The sequence below is a fragment of the Leopardus geoffroyi genome, chromosome A3 (assembly GCF_018350155.1).
Source record: "Leopardus geoffroyi isolate Oge1 chromosome A3, O.geoffroyi_Oge1_pat1.0, whole genome shotgun sequence".
Lineage (NCBI taxonomy): Eukaryota > Metazoa > Chordata > Mammalia > Carnivora > Felidae > Leopardus > Leopardus geoffroyi.
This window is the reverse complement of record NC_059336.1, coordinates 139,864,122-139,885,415: the sequence shown is the minus strand read 5'-3', so window position 1 is coordinate 139,885,415 and position 21,294 is coordinate 139,864,122. Positions and strand designations below refer to the sequence as shown.

The following is a 21,294-nucleotide window of genomic DNA, read 5'->3' as shown; positions in this document are numbered from 1 at the left end:
ACGCACCTGGTGACCGTCTGGGACAAGGGCTTGTCAACACGCACGTACCCCAGCCTTCCTTCTGTGGGAGAGGACTTTGTCCAGGTCAGGTCAGGTGCAGGATGACAGCAGGGGTGAAATGAACATCCACATGAAGTTGGGTACGGAGAAGCCCTGTGTGCTCACGTGTGGCTGCGGCCAGGACGGCACCAAGGTGGGGAGGCGTTTAAGCTGGCTCTTGAAACCGAGAAGGTGGGGGACGGGTGGGTGGTGCGGTCAAGTGCAGAGCCAGGGCGGTCACGGGGGGCGAGGCGGGAAGGAACGCCTCCCCCAGAGGTGTCAGCGTCCCCCACAGGGACTTTACTCTGCACGTTACAGGGAACCAAGCATAATTTATTACTGTCCCTGGGAAGGGTCGGCGTGCGTCCATCCGTCAGTGTTTATCTTTCCAAGAAGCCACCTCCTGGCTCACGTAGGGCAGAAAGTCCGCTGATGCGGTCCCCCTGAACTTCCACGACACTGGCACCGAGTCCCCAGTAATCTCAACCCGGGAAGAGTTGTTCGCCGTCCCCCCTCCTCGCTCGGGGCCCTGGACCTGTGCCAGGTGTGGGGAAGGCGCTCACGCTGGGGATAAATGTGTTTCTTGGTCTCAAGGGACGTTCTCTGCAAAAGTTTGTTTTGTTTGGGTGAAGAAGCCCATGACTCGGGGGGGCCTCGTGCACCACGGTGACCCCTCCTCGGCCCAGCATTCATCCAAGATACCAATTCTTGAGTAAACGAGGTGCATACCTTGTAAACAGAGATATTCTAATATTTGACACAAATCTACTTTTAAAATCACACTATCAAATTATACGTCTACCTCCTTTTTTATTTTAGAGAGAGTATGTCAGGGAGAGGGACTGAGGGAGAGGGCAGGAGAATCCCAAGCAGGCTCCACACCATCAGCGCAGAGCCCAATGTGGGGCTTGAACCCACCAACCCTGAGATCATGACCTGAGCCAAAACCAGGAGTCAGACGCTCAACTGCCTGAGCACCCCCAGGACCCCCACGTCTACATTCTTAGGTGACAGAAAACACATGATTGCAACACTGCTAATGAGACAGATTCCATTGTTCAGGTTCATAAAGTTCATAAAAATATTAAATTTGTGAAGACCTCAGAAATCATAGTCTCACACGCTCGCCTTTAAGAGTGAATTCTAGCTTCAGTTAATTCTAAAAGGACAAATGTCGGTTTTGCTCAACACAAAGGATCCACAAAATGAATCGTAATCACCCGCGTTCTGCCCAAGCTTTGGAAGAGTTCTGATACGTGATGGGGACAGAAGTCTGTTTATTTCCATGTAATGCATCTGTGGGAATAAACATGCAACTTTCCCTCTTTTTAATACACTGTGTATTTTTTTCCACGTCGACGTCTGTCATCAGAACTGCCACGGCAGGGAGTAAGTGTCCTTGGGCATGTGTGTGCGTTGGGCGCATTCTGAGACCCGTCACCCGAGAAAATGGAAAGTCAGAGCCTGACACCTGCCTCCGGAGCTAGGAGGTGCCTGGAGAGGAGGTGACTGCTCACACAGCGGGTCCCCGGCCACGCGGGTCAGCGAGGAGCGGGAGCCGTGGTGGGTGTGCAGGCAGAGCTCATGGCAGTCGAGGGCTGGAGCAGGGTCTGTGCTGTCCGGACCGCGTGACGGGTTTCATTTTTCCGCCACGGGGTCAGAAACCGTAAAAGACCTCCGATTTGTGATAGGATGTTACTTGTGGTCTCACGTAGCAGACTGAGTTCTCAGGTGCTGCAAACACATGGATGAAAATTGCCGTAATCAGTAAAAATTCACTAACTTACTTCCAGAGCCTCCTATTTAAGTTGAAATTAGTCCTTTTTGTACATATTTCAGTCATCGGTAGGACTTTTGTTCTCACGGAGGCCTCGGGACAGTTTCTAAGTTCAGGTGGGTTTGAACGTAACCCACAGAAATAAAGTCAACTACATGTTGAGGACAAAACAAAGAAAACGGGGTGGCGGGTCCCTTGTCCCGGCTGTGCCACCACAGTCTGCCCCAGGGATGAGCCGGGACAGAAGGGTTTCCCTGAGAGCGGACCCTCGCTTCCCCCAGGTCACCCACGACAAATACGCGTGGGACGTCTCTCACGCCTGATACTATGGCATCAGATCATGCGGAACGAGGCCTCCACCCTCAGGGTTGAGTGTGGTCTGACGGGGGAGCGAAAGCTGCACCCCTGCTGGCGGCGAGCCACCCGATCCTGCGTCTGCTCTCAGCTCCTGGGAGAGACGCTGAGCCCCTGAGATGCCTGTCACCCCGTCCCAGGGGCGTCGCCCTCTGCCTCCTCGCGCGACCCCCCACATATTCTCTTCAGGGGTCGGGGGTTACAGTGCCCTCTGTCCTGCTCCCATGAGGACCTGCCCAGAAGCTCTGTTGCCGTGAACTGACAGAAGATTCCAGCAGCCTTCCCGTCTTGTGGGAAGGAGCGTTAGAGCTGGATGGAGAGACAGGCTAAAATGCACGGATGGACGACAGACAGACACACGGATGGATGGGTGCATGGATGGGTGGATGGATGGACGGACGCGATTAGACTAGATGATAGATTGTAGATAGATAACAGATGATAGGTAGATAGATGGTAGATGATTGGTGGAAGATTCCATGATAGAAGTAGATAGGTAGGTGATAGAGATGGGCGATGGGTAGGTTGACAGACAGGTAGAGATAACTTAATGACAATGCTCTCTCACTCCTGAGTTGGAAAGTTGCGGGGGGAGGTGGTTCTCAACCCCACGGCACACTGGAATCAGCCAGCACCACACAGAGATTTCACTAGATGCCTTAGGGTCAGCATGATTCCTCCGGAACGTCCAGACCTCTTAATCAATAGAGTTCAAAATCAAGGAGTGGGAAATAAAACTTGTGATGGCGTCGTGGTTGTGGTTTACGAGCGGGGTGTCACGTGGCTGTGGAAGGAGCCGTGGTAGTCGAGAGTCCTGTTCACGGGCTCACCTCTTCCACCAAGACCCGGTCCAGCCCGGTCCCCAGGGGTAGTGGGGCAGGTGACAGGCCAGCCTTGGTGGACAGTTACTGTGTGTTGTGGCTCGTTGGCCCGAGGTCGATCACCGAGACCCTGCCAGAGCCCGGGGACCAGCCTGCTCTCCCAAGGAGCCTTTTCAAGACGAGAGCGTACGTATTAGCAGATACGGTTTTCCTGACGTGGCTTTAGTCCCACACCCGAGGGTGTGCGTGTGATTGTCCTGTTGGCCTCCCCCAGGAGCCGCCTACAGGGCCTGTCTGCATGGACCCCCCGGCCCCTTCGGGTCTTGGGCCGTGCCGTCTGGGTTGCTGAGCCCTTACGTGGCGGCCGTGTGACTGCGGTGCTGAGCCTTGTCACGATCGGCCGTCTGGAAAGCGCAGATGGGGCTGATGTCCCATCAGGATCCACAGAGACCTCTGGGGGTTTGGTTGGCTCCCTCGCCGTAGGGGTGCAACCTGCAGCAGTTTGTCCTTCGGCCGGAGTGTCTGACCTGCCCCAGGCCACCAGCAAAGCTCACGGGGGTCCCAGGCTTGCACGTGTTTGTGGGGTCGTTTCTCTCTCCCTCACATCACCAGGTCCTCCAGGGTGCTGCGTCGTTTCCCCCAAGTTGGATAAGCATGGTGTCCCCACGTAGCAAACCATGATGCCCCCTGAGAGGCCCGGGTCCTGTGGAGCAGAGGCTGACGGGTCGCTGGCACGGCCCCAGTGCTGCCCTCCGAAAGCAGGCTGTTTCTGCCAACAGCTGGAACCTACAGACGAGGGAGGGTGGCTGTGCTGGTGGAGGGCGTCACTTGCCACGGAGCAGAGCACACCTGGACGGCAGTGGGGATTGCAACTGGGGTTCGGTGTGTTTGCCAGCGTGGCTGGTTTTCTGGGGTGTGAAAGTGGTGGAGGGAATCCCCACGTGTCCTGTCAGAGGCTGGCGTCTTCCAGAGTGACAGAGGATGACAGATACTTTCTGCTGTCATCTCAGAACATGGTCTATCATGTTCTAACTCAGAAGGAAGGAAAGGTTTTTCTCAAACCTCCCTGATCTTACACACAAACCAATCAGGCCCGCAATCGATTACCTCAAGCCACGCTTTGTTCTTGCCAAATTATGTACCACTGACTATTATTTCAAGGATTGTTTTAACGATGGGTGATGTTTTGGGGTTCTAGTAGAGAAACAGAGCCATCGAGGGAGATACTGGATTTCTGTGTGTGTGTGTGTGAGAGAGAGAGAGAGAGAGAGAGAGACAGACGGACTGACACACAGACAGAGACAGAGACGGGGAGAGACAGAGAAGGAGGGAACTCTGGAGGTCAGAGCTTGAGGCTTGAAGCTCTCAGGCAGAATTTGTGGCTTCCGCTAATAGAAATGTTTTCTTCCTCAGAGAATCCTCAAATTTTATCTTGGAGCCTTCAACTAATTAGATGAGGCCCACCTGCAGTATGGAGGGTGACCAGCTCTACTCAAAGTCCCTGACTGCAGACATCAGTCACATCCACGAAATACCTTTACAGCAACAACACCTAGGTAGCTGGGTCCTGTAGCCTACCCAAGTGGACATATAAAGCTATTAAACTGTGACATATTGCTATGCGATTATCGTCAAAAATATATGTAAAGGAGGGATGCCTGGGTGGCTCACTCGGTTGAGCGTCCGACTTCAACTCCGGTCACGATCTCACACTCCATGAGTTTGAGCCCCGCGTGGGGCTCTGTGCTGACAGCTCGGAGCCCGGAGCCTGCTTCGGATTCTGTGTCTCGCGCTCTCTCTGCCCCTCCCCCGCCCGTGCTCTGTCTCTCAAAAATAAACGTTAAAAAAAATTTAGTAAAAAATGGATTATCTCTGTTTGAATGATACATTAGCAGAGTCTGTTACTTTGAGTTGTAAGGAAAATATTAGGGATATAATTATGGAATACACACGAATAGTTATCTCATGGCTCAGAGTGACAGTTACACATGCGGAGGGAGGGCCCAGGGGCAGCCCCTTAAATCTCCCACATTTGGAATTCAGGAAAGAAATCCCGGCGGGGGCGTGGGGGGGATGGCGTGGGATCCCGGAGGCGAGTGGACAGTGCGACGTCATCGCCTGGGCCGGGCATCTGAGACGTCCCTGGAGGCACAGAGGAGGACGGCGGTAGAGCTTGGCGGGCAGAGGCCGCCTCAGGGGAGTCAGCGAGGGTAGCCTGCCTGGGGGCCGACAGTGTTTGCCAGCGTTTTCTGCCAAGGGCAGCGGGACGAGGCGCTAAGGGGGGGAGGGGGGAGGCGCCGTGGGCTGTTCCTGCTCCAGGGCCGCTCACCAGGCGCAGGTGCAGCCTCCGGGGTGGGGGATCCCTGGGCTGATGCACGCCCAGAGCGGGGGGGGGGGTGGTGACCTGCAGCTGACTGACCTCAGGGAGAGGAGGTGACCTCGGGGTTCAGCCGAGAGGAGACGAGGAGGAAGGTCCCCTCAGGGAGCGGGGATGACGACGCAGCCTCACGCGCTCAGACCCCCCCCCCCCCAGAATGAGGCCACAAGGATGGCACGAGGCCGATCGGCCACTTGTGTCCCTCCGGCCATGCGGTGCCGCCTGTGCCACGGGACCGATGGTCAGCGGTGGCCGTGATGCCAGAGGGTGAGGGGTCAAGGGGTGCAGTGACGGGTCCGGGAATCGGAGCTGCGCGAAGAGGGTGTGAGGCGTCACATGGGGGCCACCCGGAGCGGCAGGTACCGTGGAGGACACGTGGGGTGCAGACACCCCGGGAGCTCGGCAAGGTCAGGCATAGGACCCTGTGAGCGCGGCCGGCCAGGCGACCCGACCTCAGGGAGCAGAGGAGGCCCGGGGAGGGCCAGGCTGGGCTGGAGCCTGTGAGCATGCGCGCGCGCCCCAGCCCCGCCCGCACAGGGACTGGTTTTCTCTGTGCTACGGGCCTCGTGCATGGAGGCGAGTGTGCGAGACGCGGGGGATAATTCGCGCTGATGTCTCAGCTCACCTGCCCTGCGCCACTTTCCAGCCCCTGGTGTGGACGGAGGGAGGGTTTGTGACCACGTTCCCATGCGGTGCCTCTGGCCCCTGGGTGCCCTTAGCAGGAGGGCCCGTGGAGGTGATGAGGGTTCATTCGGGTCATGGGCGGGTCCCGGGGTGGGATCAGTGTCCCTGCCAGGAGAGACGCTCGAGCTCACGCCGCCCACCGTTCACACCGTCCGTGGCTGGGGAGGAGCCTCACGGGTGTCCAGCCCCGCTGGCCCCTGACCTTGGGCTCTGGCCTCTGACCCTGGCAGATAAACTTCTGTTGTAGAAGCTCCCCACCAACGCGCTAAGACCCCGGGGGGTTTGAATGGCTTGAGTGGCTTTTGTTAAACGCTCGGGAAAATTCGGGGTGCCAGGGGGGACCAGTCGGTTGAGCATCCCAATCTTAACTTAGGCTCAGGTCATGATCTCATGGTTTGTGGGTCGGAGCCCCGGGTCAGGCTCCGTGCGGACACCACGGAGCCTGGAGCCTGTTCGGGATATTTTTTCTCTCTCTCTCTCTGCCCCTCTCCTGCTCACATGTTCTAGCCCTCAAAACATAAAAAGTTAAAAAATTAAAAAGCTTGGGAAAATTCACGCGGAAGTTGAATCTTTCCTTAAAAGGAAAGGTCCCTGACGTGGCTGCAGGAAGCTGAGGGCACAGGTGGGAATCAGAAGCTGGAGTCTGCAGCCCCCAGCTGCCCTGTGGGGGTGGGACCGATGTGCCCCAGGGTCAGTGACGCAGGAGGAGAGGGGACTCTGGTTAGATGCACAAGGCAGTTGTGTGTCGCTCTGGGTGGCAAGGAGCCGTCCGACCTCGAGGCTGCAGTCAGGTGTCTGCCCCTGCACCTGTCAGTCTTCCGGTGATGTCTTGAGGGGAGAGATGGTCTTGGAGCCCTTTGGTGAGTGTGGAGGCATTAATGACGAGTGTCCCAGACAGTTTTTTTATTGTTGGACGAGCGCAAGCAGGGGAGGGGCAGAGAGGGGGGAACAGAGAACTTGAAGCAGGCTTGGGGTTGACAGGCTGACAGCAGGGAGCCGGATGTGGGGCTCGAACTCACGAACCGCGAGATCACGATCTGAACCGAAGTTAACCGACTGAGCTCCCCAGACGCCCCCGTTCGCAGACATTTCTGAACACGCACACAAACCTTGCACCAAATTGGGGAGGACGCACAATGAAGCGGAGCCTTCGTGGCCCCCACGTGGGCGTCCAGAGCATCGCGGTGGGCGGGGGGGGGGGGGGGGGGGAGGGGGCCCGTGTGCCACTAAAAGTACCGAATTCCTTCAGGCCGCTGGCCGCACGCCTCACTGTCCCGCAGACAACATTAACTTGTCCGAAGTGGTGTCTCTTGAGGGGCCTCGTGAACCACACACAAGGGCAGACTCACGAGAAGGTGCAGCGGGTTCTTTGGGGTTAATCAGCCTCCGCTAAACAGGTAGGAGACGTTAACGCTTCGACGCGTGTCATGTCCAGAAAGCCTCGTGTGTGGTGCGTCTCCTTCAAGAAGAGTCTGGAGAGGCTGCTGAAGGTGGCCACCTGCGTGCACAGATCTGGGGCTGTTCCGTCCAGGGGACGCTCGCTCTTTGAAGTTTCAAGGCACACGAGCTCAGGACGTCTCGGGGGCCTCGGTGCTCTTCCTCGGATGTGGTGGAGTGTCTGCGACCCCACCTGCGTCCGGGGAGGAGCTGCTGCTTAGGGCCAGGTGGCCGGTGGTGGTCTCTCGGTCAGACGGAGAGAACGTAGTGGCGAGGTTCCCACAGATGCGTCAGGGCCTGCCGAGGCCTGTCCGCGAGCAGAGGCCGGTGTTAGGTGCTCCCAGGCCCCCCTGCCGGTCTGGGGGCTCTGACCCCTACCATGAGCTCCCAAGTGACTTGGTCCTACGCTGTGTTTGGAGGCGGGTTTGGACCTTGTCCCTGGCAGTGGACGTGTCCCGTGTGCACCTGTCCGGACAGCAGGTCTGACGAGGTGGCTATGGAAGGGATGGCTAGGTGTCCACCCGCCTTGACCAAGTGTGAGCAGAGGCAGAGCCACAGGACCACGTGGTTTAATCCTTACAGGGTCGGTGTGGCCCGCGTGAGGCGGGAGGCCATCAATGCATGGCCACGGGGAATGAGGGAGGACATGGAAGGTGTGGGAGGGACGCCGCAGAGGTGAGTCTGCAGCCCGGAGTATTTAGGGGGAATTCAGGGCCTGGGTGTGAGGTCAAGGTCGAGGTGGCGCAGGCCACCAGCAGGCGTGGTCCCAGGTCCACTGGGGTGGAGGTGCTGGTGCCCGGTGGTCGTTGTCATGGCGGACAAGGGCTTTTGTGTGGCTCTCAGGGCCGTGCAGGGGACGACAGCAGGTGTCTGAGAGATCCGGACTTGGGGGTGACAGAGCCGAGTGCGAGCCTGTAGGGTCCCCGTGCCAGCCAGACGGCTGACCACCGGCCCTGATTGGGCCTGACCTGGAGTGCCCCAGCCGTGTACCTGCGTGATCCCAGGCTCCGGAGCAGCCACGTCACGTCTGCCTGAACACCAGTGAGTGCGCTGAGCATGGGAAGCTGACCGGACGTGGGCAGAAGCAGAGCCCCGTGGTAGGAACGCATTGGCACAGGGAGGGGCGCCCGCTCCTCCCTCCAGAATTGTGCTTCAGACCCGGAGCGGGGCTGGTGGTCAGCCGTGTCTCAGCTGCGTGGCAGTGCGTGTTTTACCGGTGTCTGACGCTTGGGTCTTTGTGCCAATACATTGAGTCCTCACCTGACTTGACCTTCGGGGAGATGGCCCGTGTGGTGGGCGGGGAGCCCGGTCTGGTTGAATGCAGGCTCGCCCCTGGTGGCGTGCACGAGCGTCCGTGTAGACAGCTTGCCCCTGTTGGTGTGCACGAGCGTCCGTGTAGACGGAATGCACGAAGCATGCACGAGCATCTGTGTAGACGGCTTGCCCCTGACGGTGTGCACACGCACCCGTGTAGACGGCTCGTCCCTGCTGGTGTGCACAGCTTCCATGTAGACCTGAGCTCAGACCTCCAGGGGCCCACAGGCCCTTAGTGTCTCAGGAAATCACCAGCGTGGAATTCTCGGGAAGCAGGCCAGGTGCATAGGACTCTTGTTTTAATTCTGTGTTTGATCCTCTCCTGGTGGTAAAGTAGTTATTTTTTGTCGTGTTGACAGGTGCATCTTTTGAGAAACGCTGGCGACGAGGTGGCCATCACTGTTGACTATCTCAGGGAGGCGCCGGCATTTCTGAAGCTCCCATCAGGTAAGGGCGGCAGACCGTCGGGGCACTGTCCTCCCGCGCCTCGCCGTGTCTACACGGGACACGGCACTGACAGGCATACGCCAGGCCCCCAGCGCGGGTTCGGGGGCAGCAGGGGCGCCGATAGACGCCCTGCGTTTCCACGTCCGCAGCATCTTAGCGGAGGCGTCCGACTACTGCGTGCGGATCAGTTGACTTCTGCGGGTGGGCTCGCTGATCACGCTTCCTGCGTGCGCACCAGCATGTGTACGGGAACTAAGGTTGTACCTGAAGTACCTGTGTAGACTTGGGGGATCCCCCGCGAGAGAGAAGACGGTAGTAAGTGCCTACTGTGAAGTGCCTGCCCCGTGTTCGTCTCCCGTACACGGCTGTGACCCAGTTTGGAAGCGATGGGTCGCCCGTCCATACAGACGTTTTCGTCAGAGTTGTCACCATGCCCCTTACGGACTCTGCCGCCACCACGTTTTTACAACAGGTGCAGAGTGGTTTAGTGGGGGCGGGGGTGCGGTCCTCTCAGCCAGAGGGGGCGTTGGGTACCATCGTGCCCGCGGGGGCTGCGACTCTGCTGGTGGCCCCTCGAGGTCCAGCTCTGGCAGGGCGGGTGTCCCGAGGACGGGGGTGGGTTCCACCCTCCGTGTCGTCCTGTGGAGGACCAGCGCCCGCCCTGGGCTGGCCACGTTCTCCGCGTTTTCTCTCCCTCTTCTCCCCCCAACCGCAGAAGCCTGTGGTTGGGGGGCCGGCGCAGTCCTCTGGGCGCATCTGTGGTGGAAACCCGTCTTGCAGGAGGGCCCACGTTTGACAGAAAGTCATTGAACTCAGTCGGCTTCTCACTTTCTCTCCCTGAGAACCTGAGCAAATCAGTTTCAGAAACCATTTTCCCGTCAGACCGCACCGGGGTAACCAGGCCACTATTCGCCTTCCTCGGGAAAATTGATATTCCTCCGTCAGTAAGATCCCTCGGGGTCTACGTTCTTAGGAGCCCAGCTCCTCGCAGTTCGCAGAGGGCTCCAGGGTCAAGAGGAGAGGCCGCAGGGCTGTGGACGGAAAGGAGCGCGCCCCGAGCAGCAGGAAGTGGGAATGGTGACCATCAGACCAGTCTTTGGAAAAGTAAGCGCCACGCACAGCGCTGCGTCGTGTCCCGTGGGGTCTGGGCAGACGTGCACGTGCACCTGTGAGGGGAGCGGCTCGGGGCAGCCCGTGTGCAGGTCCCGGAGCCAGCGGGGCGCTACTCGCGGGACAGACCGTCCGTTGCGGGGAAGGAGGGGGACGCTGGTCCCAGGGGGCGCTGTCCGTGGGGGAGGCAGGCGCCTCTGGCCCGAAGAGGGGACGCCACTACCTCCTGCCCGCGGCCAGCTGCTCTGGGTCTTTGGGCTCAGGGGTGCATCCGTGGGCACCTCCAGCAGTTTGGAGGAGAAGACAGGCTGGGGGCGGGGGGGGCTGGTCCACTCGGCCACGGTAACAAAGCGCAGTGGCGGCCGGGACAGCACAGGCTTCTTGTACTGGTTTCTGGAGGCGGGACGTCTTGGGAGGACCTGGTTCAGAGACGCCTCTCCTCGCTGTGTCCTCGCGTGTGGCGGGAGCCAGGGAGACCCTGGGGCCTTCTGGAAGGTCACCCATCACCTGCCTCAGGTGCCCCAACAACTTCCCGTCAGGGGCTCGGTTGAATTCCAAATTCAGCAGAGGAATTTGGAGGACACAAACGTTCAGTTCATAACAGACGTGAGGTTCGGGTGAGATAGGGGATTTAGGGTGGCAGGTGGAAATGGAGAGGCTGGGGTGGCCTGTGGACTTCGTGTCCCTCCCCCTACAGCAGGGGGGCTGGAGAAGGGTCCGTCGTGTTTCTTCCGAATCGCACACAGAGTGAGCGGCTCTCGTGCCAAGAGCTCAGTCGCTTCTGGCCACTCTGGGCTTCCGTTTCAGACTGTGAACACATTGTACCAGGGTTTCACGGGGGTTCTTTCCAGCAGAACGTAAAGGCTAGCAAGTGTTGGACGTGCACTTGGGTGTCACGTACGTGGCATCGTGTTCGTGGAAGGTGGTCGATTGACAGCACTGTGCCACCAGGCGGGCCGTGTGTCCACCCTGTCGGTTGGCCTGCGTCATCTGTCCTGTAGGCGTCTCCCCGTGTGGCTAGAGAGCTGATCCTGTAACGTTGCAACCGGAGGAACGGGGTGGCGGGCAGGATCTGGCACGTAGACACCGAGGACGTTCGTGTTAGGGCTCCGTCTGCCTTCTTCCAGGTGAGGTGACCTCCCGGCAGAGGGGGCGGCCGGGGTCTCCAGACCGCTTTCGATAACGCTACGGAAGCAGCAGAATCCAGGCAACCCCAGCAGCATCTTGAAGCCGGGGTGGGGGGAGGGAGTGCCCAGGGGAGTCAACAGGGAGCCTGTCCCCAGAGCCACCACAGGCCTGGGGTGGCCACATCCCCTGGCCGAGGCACCGACGGGGAGCTCTGACCATCAGCCGGGGCGCTGGAGACGTTTTGTTGAGAGATGCGACAGAGCTGCGCGTAGCCAGCAGCCTCATCGCTTGCCCGGCTTTGCTGCCGATGTCCTGGCACAGCCTGCCTGAGTCCCGCTGGCCCTCGTGGTGGGCTCAGCATGCACGTCAGCACCCTCGTAAGGGTGCTCACGGCCCAGTGTGGGGGGCCAGCCAGCCGTGGCCTGGCAACAAGCCCCATGCAGTCTGCCTGCCAGCCTTCCCACGTGGCAAGGATGTTGAATCCTCTCTTGAGTCAATAAACGTCTATTCTTTATTTGGTTTTGTATAATCTTCAAAAGTTAAAACCTTCCTGTTCCAAAACACCATAATCCCTCCGTAAATTCAGGCAGGTTCCTCTGGTGAGGCCGCAGCAGGACGGCAACTCGCTCTTGCCTGCACCACCCTCACCCCTGCACTGGGTCATCGGTGGAAGCCCGCCGTGCACTACGGCAGCGACTGGCGGTGCAAGGACACCAGGCCCATGAGGACAGCGCCTGCTGTCGACACCTGACCGCCACACTGGAGAGAAGATGAACGGCTGGTGACAGGAGTCAGCAGTCTTTCTCTCTCTTTTTTTTTTTTTTTTTCGCATTAATTCAGACTCTTAGTGTTTTTTTAAGATATAAGTCACATAACACAACTTCCACTATTTATTTTTTTATTTTTTTATTTTTTTAACGTTTTATTTTCAAGAGAACGCAAGCAGGAGAGGGGCAGAGAGAGAGGGACAGAGGATCTGGAGAGGGTTCTGTGCTGTAGCCCTGAGCCCGATGTGGGGCTTGAACTCAGGAACCAAGAGATCATGACCTGAGCTGAAGTCAGATGCTCAGTGGACTGAGCCCCCCACGTGCCCCCAAGACCCACTATTTCAAGTGCTCGTTCACTTGAGTGGTTTGTAGTGTTTTCCGCGTGCCGCGCAGCCCTCAGTGTCCAGTCCCAGAGCCCTCCCATCACCCCAGAGAGGCCACGGCCCCTGGCCCGGCCCCACGGGCCCCCCTCCTGTGTCTGGGCTCTCCTGCTCCACACTCCCTGTGAAGGTGAATCCGCACACGGTGTGGCCTCTGCGTCTGCGTCCCTCACTTGAGCTCCTGTTTTCCAGGCTGGCAGAGGCTGTAGCAGGTGTCAGCCCCCCTGTTCTGTTCTGTTCTGTTCTGTTCTGTGAGGTCCCACATTGTGATCCCTGCTTCATCAGCGGACGGGGGTGGGGGGGTGGGGGGAGCGGCGGGTGGTTTATTTCCCACCTTGGAGCCGCTGTGAATAATACGGACATGAGCCTTCATACATGGATTTTGTGTGGACATGTGTTCCTTCTCTGGGGTGTTAGCTGCATGGGATTGCTGTGTCCTTCGGTCTCTCCGTGCATGACCCCGGGGGACCTTCTCGGCAGCCACCCCCTCATTAAACCCCACCCACCCTGCATGAGGGAGGCCAGTGTAATTTCCTAGGTGAGAGCTCGTTTTGTAGGCTAGAAGTTTCTATAAATATTTCTTGTAAGCTTTTTGTTGTATATTTTCTTTTTTAAAATTTTCTTTATATTTATTTTTGAGAGAGACAGAGCACGAGCAGGGGGAGGGGCAGAGAGGGAGGGAGACACAGAATCCCAAGCAGGCTCCAGGCTCCAAGCTGTCGGCACAGAGCCTGATGCGGGGCTTGAGCCCACGAATGGTGAGATCGTGACCTGAGCCGAGGTCAGATGCCCCACCGACTGAGCCCCCAGGTGCTCCTGTTGTATATTTTCTAATGTTGAATTGTGACACCAAGTTTATTTTTATCATTAGCAATTATTGACAACAACTGATCGTCCTGTAAATAATGGGCTTTACTGGTGGTAACCAAAACTGTATCACAACAGTTCGGATTTCCCTTCTGGGATGCTGTAGACGAAAACATACCCGTGTATCCGAAGTCAGTAGGATGACTGGCAGGGTGACCTCCTCACGTTCCCGTTCGCTCCGCGTCCTTTATTTCGCCCTCTGGGACCGGCAGTCGCGTGTCCTCTGGCCGCAGCGCTGTCCTGGGGCGCGGGGAGCTTGGAGGTGCAGGGAGCAAGGGCGGCGTGGTGTCACCGTGGCCTAGCGGAGCGCCCAGGCGGAGACGGCCCCAGGGCAGCGGGTTCGCGGGGGCTGGTCCAGGGAAGGAGGGGTGCGCTGGAGCGCCGTCTTTGGGGCCCAGAGCAGCGCGCATTTCCCGAGTCCTTGGGGCTGCGCACGGCGCGCGCGGGAACGTGGTGTTCAGTGGGGAATCCAGATCCTCGTCGGTTCTGTAGAGATGGGGGAAGGGTGCGGGGGGTGGGGGCGTGGTGGCTGGTGGCCCATGAGTCCCGCAGCGGCAGGCAGGGGTGGCGATAGTCGGCTGCAGAGCCCCGCGAGCCCGTCCACAGTGAGAGGGCTGGTGACTTCGGAATGACTGCGTACGTGACGTCACCTGACCTTCAGTTTAATCTTAGGAAGTCAGCCGAGCACCAGGCGTCTCCAGTGTTTGGGGGTTCCGGCTCCTTTCCTGCAGCGGGTGGGGGAGGGGGCACGCCACATCACACAGTGATGGCTGGCGGCCGGTGTCTGTGGCAGATCGGCCGCACCGTCCTCAACACCCAGACGGTCACACGCCAGGACCCCGGATCGGCTCAGGGGTCCGTAGGGGACTCCTCAGGGTAAAGCCTAGATGCCCGGTTCTCGTGGCCGGTGGACTTACATGGGCAGGTGTCCGTCTCCGTGTGGCTCTACCACAAAAATTAACAGACTGAACCTGTGAGTCACACGGGAGCTGCTCATGCTCGTATTGTGGCCAAAAATATTTGGGATCTGGTTGTCGGGGAATCTAGCTTTCTCTAGCTTTCTCTGCGAAGCTATTCTCAGACCTCGGAAACAGCAGGAAAGCTCTGTCCTTCCCCTTGAAAATTCACCGTCGGCGTGAATTCTGTGGAGCTGATCACAAGCTCTGGTCGTGTGGCCGGAGGCCTGGAGGTGGGGCGTGTTCCCCTTTACCGGAACCAGGTGCTCCGGGTGTGAGCCCTCGGTCCCGAGAGGACTGCGGTCAGTGGGTGACGGACAGAACCCCTCCGCTTTCTTCCTCTGCGAAATGACGCTTGTAGTAAACTCGCCCAGCAGAGGCACGTGTTCTGAAGCCGCGAGTGAAACCACATTTACGAGGCATTTGGTTCAGTTCCCGAGAAATCATAAGGATGTTGATGACGGGGCGACCAACACAGGCTCATCTCTGTCCCTGCGTGGCCACCTCACGCGACTGACCCACAGGGCGGGGGCCCTGATGCCGGTGGCTGGCCGGTTTGGGCCCCGCGTGGCGAGGAGGCTAGGGGACAGCGATTTATGGTCGGGAGCCTCAGATGTCTCTCTTTTCCAGGGAAGTCAGAAATCTGTTTTGTTTTTAATTTTTCTTTAATGTTTATTTATTTTTGAGAGAGAGAGACAGAGTGTGACCAGGGGAGGGGCAGAGAGAGAGAGGGAGACACAGAATCCGAAGCAGGCTCCAGGCTCTGAGCCGTCAGCACAGAGCCCGATGTGGGGCCCGAACTCACAAACCGCGAGATCGTGACCTCAGCTGAAGTCGGACGCTTAACCGACTGAGCCACCCAGGCGCCCTTATGAATTCTGAGATTTAATGTGATGTCTTGGTTTTTCTCAAGCAAAACCGATCTGTAGGTCAGCTTCAACTTTACCTTGCAGTTTGGTGTCTCTCCCTAATGTGATTTACTGCCCAACAATCAGCGGCTGGGGGTGCCCAGGGCACCTCCTTTCAGAAGGGCAGGGATGGAGGTCACTCAGCCCCGTCTCTGCTTTCGGGAGAGGAAACTGTAGCTCAGAATGGCTCCTGGCCCCAGACCTCTGCTTCCTACCCAGACACAGGCTTTTTGTTTTCAGACCCACTGTCCACAAACTTATCTGATTTATCTTTATGTTGTCCACTAATGCAGTTGGCAATGCCAAGGAAATCAGAAAACGTCAAACAAATAAGCAGCTTGAAAATTTAGAACAGAAAGGCAGGAGTAGCGTGTAGAAGATTCTGATGTGATTCTGGTGGTAGAAAGTGCAGGTGTGGGACTTCCCCAGGGACCAGGATGACAGTCCCCCGGTGCCGTGTGGGTGCGGATTCTGGACCCCAGTGGCACCTTTTCCCGTGAGGTGGGCCATCTTCCCGCCGTCTGCCCCATTTCTGGTTGAGGCCAGACGGGTGTGAGGTGGCCCCAGGACAGCAGGGGACGGAGGGCGGACGTGGTGGCTCTGCGTGATGGCCGGTGTCCTGGGGGACTTCCCGGTGCCTCGGGAGAAGGGAGGCTCTCTACCTGGGGACCGCTGCCCACGCCACGTCTGAGTGACCGTCTCTGCTTGCCTGCAGGGTCCCCAGGGCCAGCCGGCGACCACAGCAGTGGGGCCTCGTCCCCTCTGTTTGACAGTGGACTGCATCTGAACAGCAACCCCAGCAGCACAGTAAGCACGGCTTCTCATACTTTAACCGAGCGGGGATGTATGTCCCCACACGCGCCCCAGAATTAAAACGTCACTCGAGGTGGCAGGTTCAGCTAGGAGGAAGTGGGGCACGATGGAGGACACCGTTGGTTGGCGTCTGGTCCCACAGGGGATGGCTGGGCGCCACGATGTAGGACGTGGTGGCCGTGGTGGCCGTGGCCCCCACGGCCCAGCGAGCGGGCGGGTGCATTCGGCTCCGAGGTGGGATTCAGCCCTGCTCCCACCACCTCTGCCGGGCTCCCGTGTGCCGTGTGCCAGCGGGACATTTTCCTCCCGCCCAGATGCCTGCCCCCCCGAAAACCCCAGCTGAGCCAGAGCAGGGGGGGCACCTGGCCCCCGAAACCCCTCCCGCAGAGACCCAGAGCCTGTGCAGCGGGCCTGCCTCGGCCCCCTTCCAGCGTGTGGGCTCCTCTCCACCGGCGTTAGCAGATGGGGATCGGAATCCCGTAAGCAGTCTGAAACCCTGTTACTGGAAATCAGACCCTCTCTCGCTCATGAAAGGACCAGCTGCGGGACGTGCAGGGACAGCCTGAGGGAAAAGTCCAGGTTCAGACAGTAACGTTCTTGAAATACCGTTTTTCATTTTAACGTTAAAAAAATGTTTATTTATTTTGAGAGAGAGAGAGAGAGTGGGTGAGGGGCAGAGAGAGAGGGAGAGAGAGGATCCCAAGCAGGCTCCACACTGTCAGCACGGAGCCCGACGAGGGGCTGGAACCCACGAACCGTGAGATCATGACCTGGCCGAAGTCAGGTGCTTAACCGACTGAGCCACCCAAGCGCCCCTCGTCCGTGCTTTCCTGTGTGGATTTAGCATCTGGTTCAGGAGAACCCTCCTTACCCCATGCTCATAAATATGTCTGCTTGTGTTTCCTTCTCAGTGTTCGTTTGCTCTCTGTGTTAGGTCTCCCAGGCATGTGACACTTATTTCTGTAAAACATGTGAAAGTAGGGATCAGATTTATTGTCCTGGGCAAGCACGTGTCGTGACCGGTTCCTCGGGGATTGTGTGCCACCTGGGCCCTTGACCGCGTGTCCTGCCGTGGTTTACGTGTGCTCTCCAACGGTGTCAAGGCTGTAATCACACTTAACCGCTGTGGACTTACGGAACACGTTTGCCACCGCGGGCCCAGGTCTCCTCACCTCCTGGTTCACTTTATTTTTTCCGTCTTCTCTTTCCCTTTGTTTTTTCATGAGAATTTTAAAAGTCTCTGATCAGATTCTGCAGAAGTCTTGGGGTTTTTACTGAAAGTGTGTGAAAGTGTGTGACTACAGGGGAAGTCATTTTTCCTGCTGGTGAAAGGATCTCAGATCTTCAATATTTTTCAATAGGGTTAATTTTTTTTCTTTTTTGATCGATTCAGCAGAGGATTCTTCATTTTACTGCTCTTAGCAAAGAACGACTTTGGCTCACAGATCCGCACGCTGCTGGTTCCTACTCATTTTTGTTACCTTGTCCCTTTGATTTCGTTTGCATTTTTGTGCTTCCTTCTTTCTTGCCACCGAGCCTGACAGGCTGCGCCCCCGTTGGAGTGTGTGGTGATGACCGATGTGTGCTCGAGTTTGGTTTTGATCGAGGACTTTGAATTTTTATTGGTCCCCCCCTTTACTGTGCCCCTTTTCTTCTTGATATTTAAATTATTCTGATTAAAATTTTCACGTGTCTTTCTTCTAAAATTCTCCTCTGCATGTCTCAAATGTGTGTACTCCGTTTACATTTATTTGGAGGTGGCCCTTGAAATTTTGCCAAATGTATACTTTGCTTACACGATAGAAAGACAGCATGTTTAGGTCCTGCTGGAAGGTGCTAGGACCTTGTGAACCCTGAGCCCGAGTTGTTTCCTGATTTACCACCTGCTGTGGCTTTGTGTTTAGAAGCCGCTTTTAACTGCGCGAAAAGTCACAACTTTTGGGGCTCCTGCACTCTGAAATGTTTACAGCCTCTTGTTCTCGCCACGACTTCTGCATCCGGCCTCCTTGCAGGATGGATCTCCTCTCTGCTCAAGGACTCTCACTAGAGCTTAAGGCCTGTTGGTACCAAAATCTATTTCAGGTTATTTTAAAACGGGTTATTTTGTCTACACTTGAATGTACTTCCAGCGTCTCTGGTCTCTACTGCGGACACGGGGAAGTTTTCTCTCCACGTGGCTGCGGGTCCGGCTGTGTTCCTGGGCAGCCTCCGGTGTGGTCACTGACACAGCCCTCTCCATGGTCTTTGACACCAGCCTTCATCTACACACACGGCACCTCCCCGCCCCTCCGGCCCCCACCCCGAGCTCAGATTGCCTTTGTGCCCCAGCGTCACCTCCTGTCCCTTACAGGCCTTACTTCTTGTCACTTCTTGCCTTCCCTTGGGCTACTCATCGGACTGTCTTCTAGGAGATCTCTTAAGATTTTTATTTCGTCATTTGTCTCAGCTCTGTACAGTATCCTAGTTGAATCGTCTGCTGAGTGTTGTTTTTTTTTTTTAAGAAAACATCATCCCGGATCACGTTAATGCGATTCTTCTTGAATGAGAGGGTGTGCGCAGAGCAGGATGCACCCCCAGCAGTCCCCTCAGGAAAGGTGACCCAGTCTGCCGGAGACGTGGTGCCCACTGGAGAACGGAACCGACGGGGGGGTGGGAGGCCCCACCCGAGGTCCCCCGGCACCTCCTCCCACGGCCTCGGGCCTCCGTGCTCTCAGGCTCGGCGTGGGGCCAGCGACCAGCCCGCTCCTGTGAACGCGTACCCTCAGCCTTCGTCGTCACCCTCATCACGAAGGGGAGAAAGAGAAAGGCAGAGCGTAGGAATGCTCTGTAATCATTTGGTTAGGTCACCTTCAAGAACAACGCATTTCAGAGAATCTGAATCCCAGAGTCAAAAAAGAGTTTTAATATGTTATTTTTTAAAAGGTATTAAGACTCAAAATCCTGTAAAAAATTTTAAAGGCCACCTGCTTGGTATTCCAGATGGAAACAGTAATAATCACGTCAATAATCCAGCGGCCAGCTGGTTCCACGCCCTTAGCGGCTGGGCTCTCTCTCCCGAAGCCTGTTTGGCACTGAGATCGTTCTCTGCGCTCGACAGGGGACTGTGTCCCCTGGACTGTGTCCAGTACAGCCTCACGATGGTGCTGGAACTGACAGGACCTGTGGATCGGAGGGTAAAGTAGACTCTGCCCTGCACTTCGCTTTATCAACAGAAGCGGGTCGGAAACATCCTCAGACTTGCGGGACATGGACCGTTTCTGGTGGCGACGCTCTCGGAATGGTTGGATGGCTTCCGTCCTCCGGGACCGAACCCGACCCGACCGAGCAGGAAGTGGACTTTGCTCAGAGCAGCCTTGTAACGGGGAAGGGGGACCCGCGGACTGGTCCCCGGCTCTCACCGCTCGTGCCTCCGACCCGGTGCGTCTGCGCCTCTCCTTGTGGAGGCGGGGAGGCTGCACGTCCTCCGGTCCACACTGCCGGAGGGACGCCCGTGCTACCTTGTCTAGGTCGCAGCCTTTCTGTGCGTTTATTCCGAACTGAATTGGTAACTACTCCTTCCCGACGTGACCTCTCTTCCCCCGTGAGACGGGGTCGGCTCCCGGCTTTTCCTTCTAGCTCCCACGCTCTCATCCAGAAGCTGGGGCTGCCCCACATAGTTTAGAACTGACTTCATCTTTACGCTGCTTCTCTGCCAGAAATCCTTACCGAATATTTATAACAGAGAAGGTCTCATTCTCACTGACACCGTCTATTAGGCTGAAAATTGCAGAATTCATTCCTCCTTCTGTCCCCCTGGACCTCCCACTCGTCTGCAGACCCGCTGGCCCCTCCTTACCCGGTTAGTGTTGATGCTTGTCCTCGGAGCAGGCTGCTCCGAGAGGGTTTCGTGTCCAGAAAGGTCTCCTTTGTCCTGAGCGAGAGCCGGCGTGCTCCCTGGGTGTTCTTGGGCTCTCGGGTGAGTATAGACCAATGTTGTTTGTCTTGAGGTGGTAACACCACCGATGTCAGTGTCTGCTGTCGTAGGTTAGTCGGAGCTCAGGTAGGACTGGACAGTGAGCGTGTTGAGGTCCCTCTCTTGTTACAATACTTCATAAATTAGTAAAACACCAGTAAAATTAAAGACCAAAAGAAAAATAAAGCAAATTGCAAACGATAATTAAAAACGCACCAAGAAAAAAGGAAAAGAAGACAATGGAGGAGCCAAAGTAAGAAGGTAAATATGGATACAAATAGAGTAGTAATAAAATACGTTTAATTAGGCTGAATTTACAGTTTAGGAGCCATCGATTATTTCAGTCTCTAAGAGGACTGGAATCAGGGGTGCCTGGGGGGCTCAGTCGGTTAAGCATCTGACTCTTGGCTTTAGCTCTGGTCATGATCGCATGGTTCGTGGGTTCGAGCCCCACGCTGGGCTCTCTGCTGTCAGCACAGAGCTGGAGCTGCTTTGGATCCTCTGTCCCTCTCTCTCTCCCCTTCCCTACTCGTGCTGTCTCTCTCTCAAAAATAAATAACACATTTATTAAAAAAATCTTTTAAATAAAATGCCCATACTATCCAAAGCAATGTACAGATCCAGTGCAGTCCCTATCAAAATTCCAATAGCAGTTTTCACAGAAGTAGAACAAACGATCCTAAAATTTGTATGAGGCCAAGAAAGACTAAGAAACACCAGATAAATCTTGAAAAAGAACAAAGCTGGAGGCATCATGTTCCCTGACTTAAGTTTTTTTTTACAAAGCTGTGATCATCAAAACAGTATGGCCCTGGTATAAAAACAGACACATAGACCGATGGGACAGAATAGAAAACCCAGAAATAAATCCACAATTATATGGTCAATTACTTTATTACAGAAGAGCTGAGAATATACAGCGGGGAAAAGACAGTCTCTTCAGCAAATGGTGTTGGGAAAGCTGGACAGCAACGTGCAGAAGGATGAAATGAAGGTGAACCGATTTCTTACACAGAAGAATTAAGTCAAAGTAGACGAAAGACTGAACGTAAGACCCTTAACCGTAAACCTCCTGGAAGAAATCATAGGGTGTAAGTGCCTTGATTCTGGTCTTGGTGCTGATTTTTAAAAATTGACCCCGAACGCAAAGGCAACAAAAGCGA

The 21,294-nt window shown here is 56.5% G+C and overlaps 1 protein-coding gene across 1 annotated transcript in view; it reads left to right on the top strand.

Annotated features, from left to right (window-relative positions):
• SNTG2 (syntrophin gamma 2) overlaps positions 1-21,294 on the top strand; it is a 184,813-nt gene that overhangs the window by 74,407 nt on the left and 89,112 nt on the right. The window contains exons 7-8 of the mRNA XM_045447897.1: positions 9,163-9,250; positions 16,082-16,173. Of these exons, the coding sequence (XP_045303853.1) occupies positions 9,163-9,250; positions 16,082-16,173 (180 nt within the window). The remainder of the gene's footprint in view (positions 1-9,162; positions 9,251-16,081; positions 16,174-21,294) is intronic.